The sequence below is a fragment of the Diaphorina citri genome, unplaced genomic scaffold (assembly GCF_000475195.1).
Source record: "Diaphorina citri unplaced genomic scaffold, Diaci psyllid genome assembly version 1.1 scaffold18115, whole genome shotgun sequence".
Classification (NCBI taxonomy): Eukaryota; Metazoa; Arthropoda; class Insecta; order Hemiptera; family Psyllidae; genus Diaphorina; species Diaphorina citri.
This window is the reverse complement of record NW_007395469.1, coordinates 1-1,002: the sequence shown is the minus strand read 5'-3', so window position 1 is coordinate 1,002 and position 1,002 is coordinate 1. Positions and strand designations below refer to the sequence as shown.

The window sequence follows — 1,002 nt, the reverse complement described above, 5'->3', positions numbered from 1 at the left end:
TGTTGGTTACTGTCGTATTTTATGTTTTTAATTGTATTTATCAGGTAATTCGTATTATTCATAAATCAAATATAAGTAGGTACGTATTTCATTATCGTTTTGCAATTGGATATTGGTTTCGTTTATATTTTACCAAGATCTTCCATGGACGTCAGTCTCATTACTTTTCCTGCCGGAGGAGGAGGGGGGGGGGTGCCGAGAAAAGATTCGAGACTTTTAAAGTGTGCCGCGGTGGCGACAATTTTGAGAAGCACTGTCCTAAACGAACAGAAGAAAAATAAGGATGAAGATATTATGTACCTATGAGTGAGAGAGAAAAAAAGTTATCAACATGAGTTATTAACTTATTATGTATGTAGAGAGTGACATATTTTCATGTTGGTTACTGTCGTATTTTATGTTTTTAATTGTATTTATCAGGTAATTCGTATTATTCATAAATCAAATATAAGTACGTATTTCATTATCGTTTTGCAATTGGATATTGGTTTCGTTTATATTTTACCAAGATCTTCCATGGACGTCAGTCTCATTACTTTTCCTCCTGCTGTTTTTTTAAGTAAGATTTGTCCATTTTTCACCCAGAGGTACTCGTAATTTTTATCTCCTTTGATTTTTTTAGCCTCATAGAAAAGTTTTTTCAAGTATGGAGACAAATATTCATTGATAAAAATAGGTAATGCCGGTTGTTGATTAATGAAGTCCGCTGTGCTCATTCGGGGTTTATCTCTCTTCAGAGTCTCCAAGACTGAATCTCTGATCTGATTATTTTTCAAAGTTACCACCAAACTTTTCACTTGAGGAGGACTGTTGGGCTTTTTAACCGTTATTTTTTCAACGTGATATTCTTCTTTCTTTACCACTTGGTTAACTTTGATTTTTTCGAAAATCTTCTCCGTGTAGGCTACATAGTCTACATTCTGCGGTACTCCTGTGATTTCCAACTTATTCTTGTTCCCTTCCTGTGCCATGTCCTGTACCAGAATTTCAAGATCTTTCACC

At 34.6% G+C, this 1,002-nt stretch overlaps 1 protein-coding gene across 1 annotated transcript; it reads right to left on the bottom strand.

Moving 5' to 3' along the window:
- Window positions 1–494: 494 nt before the first annotated feature.
- On the bottom strand, window positions 495–971 carry LOC103523252. Its single transcript, XM_008488313.1, has one exon. The coding sequence runs from the start codon at window positions 969–971 to the stop codon at window positions 495–497; it is 477 nt and encodes a 158-aa protein (XP_008486535.1).
- Between the last annotated feature and the right edge of the window lie 31 nt (window positions 972–1,002).

Bases quoted from the DNA above. Each gene is read 5' to 3' on its own strand.
- LOC103523252 (XM_008488313.1), bottom strand. From the start codon at position 971: ATGGCACAGGAAGGGAACAAGAATAAGTTGGAAATCACAGGAGTACCG.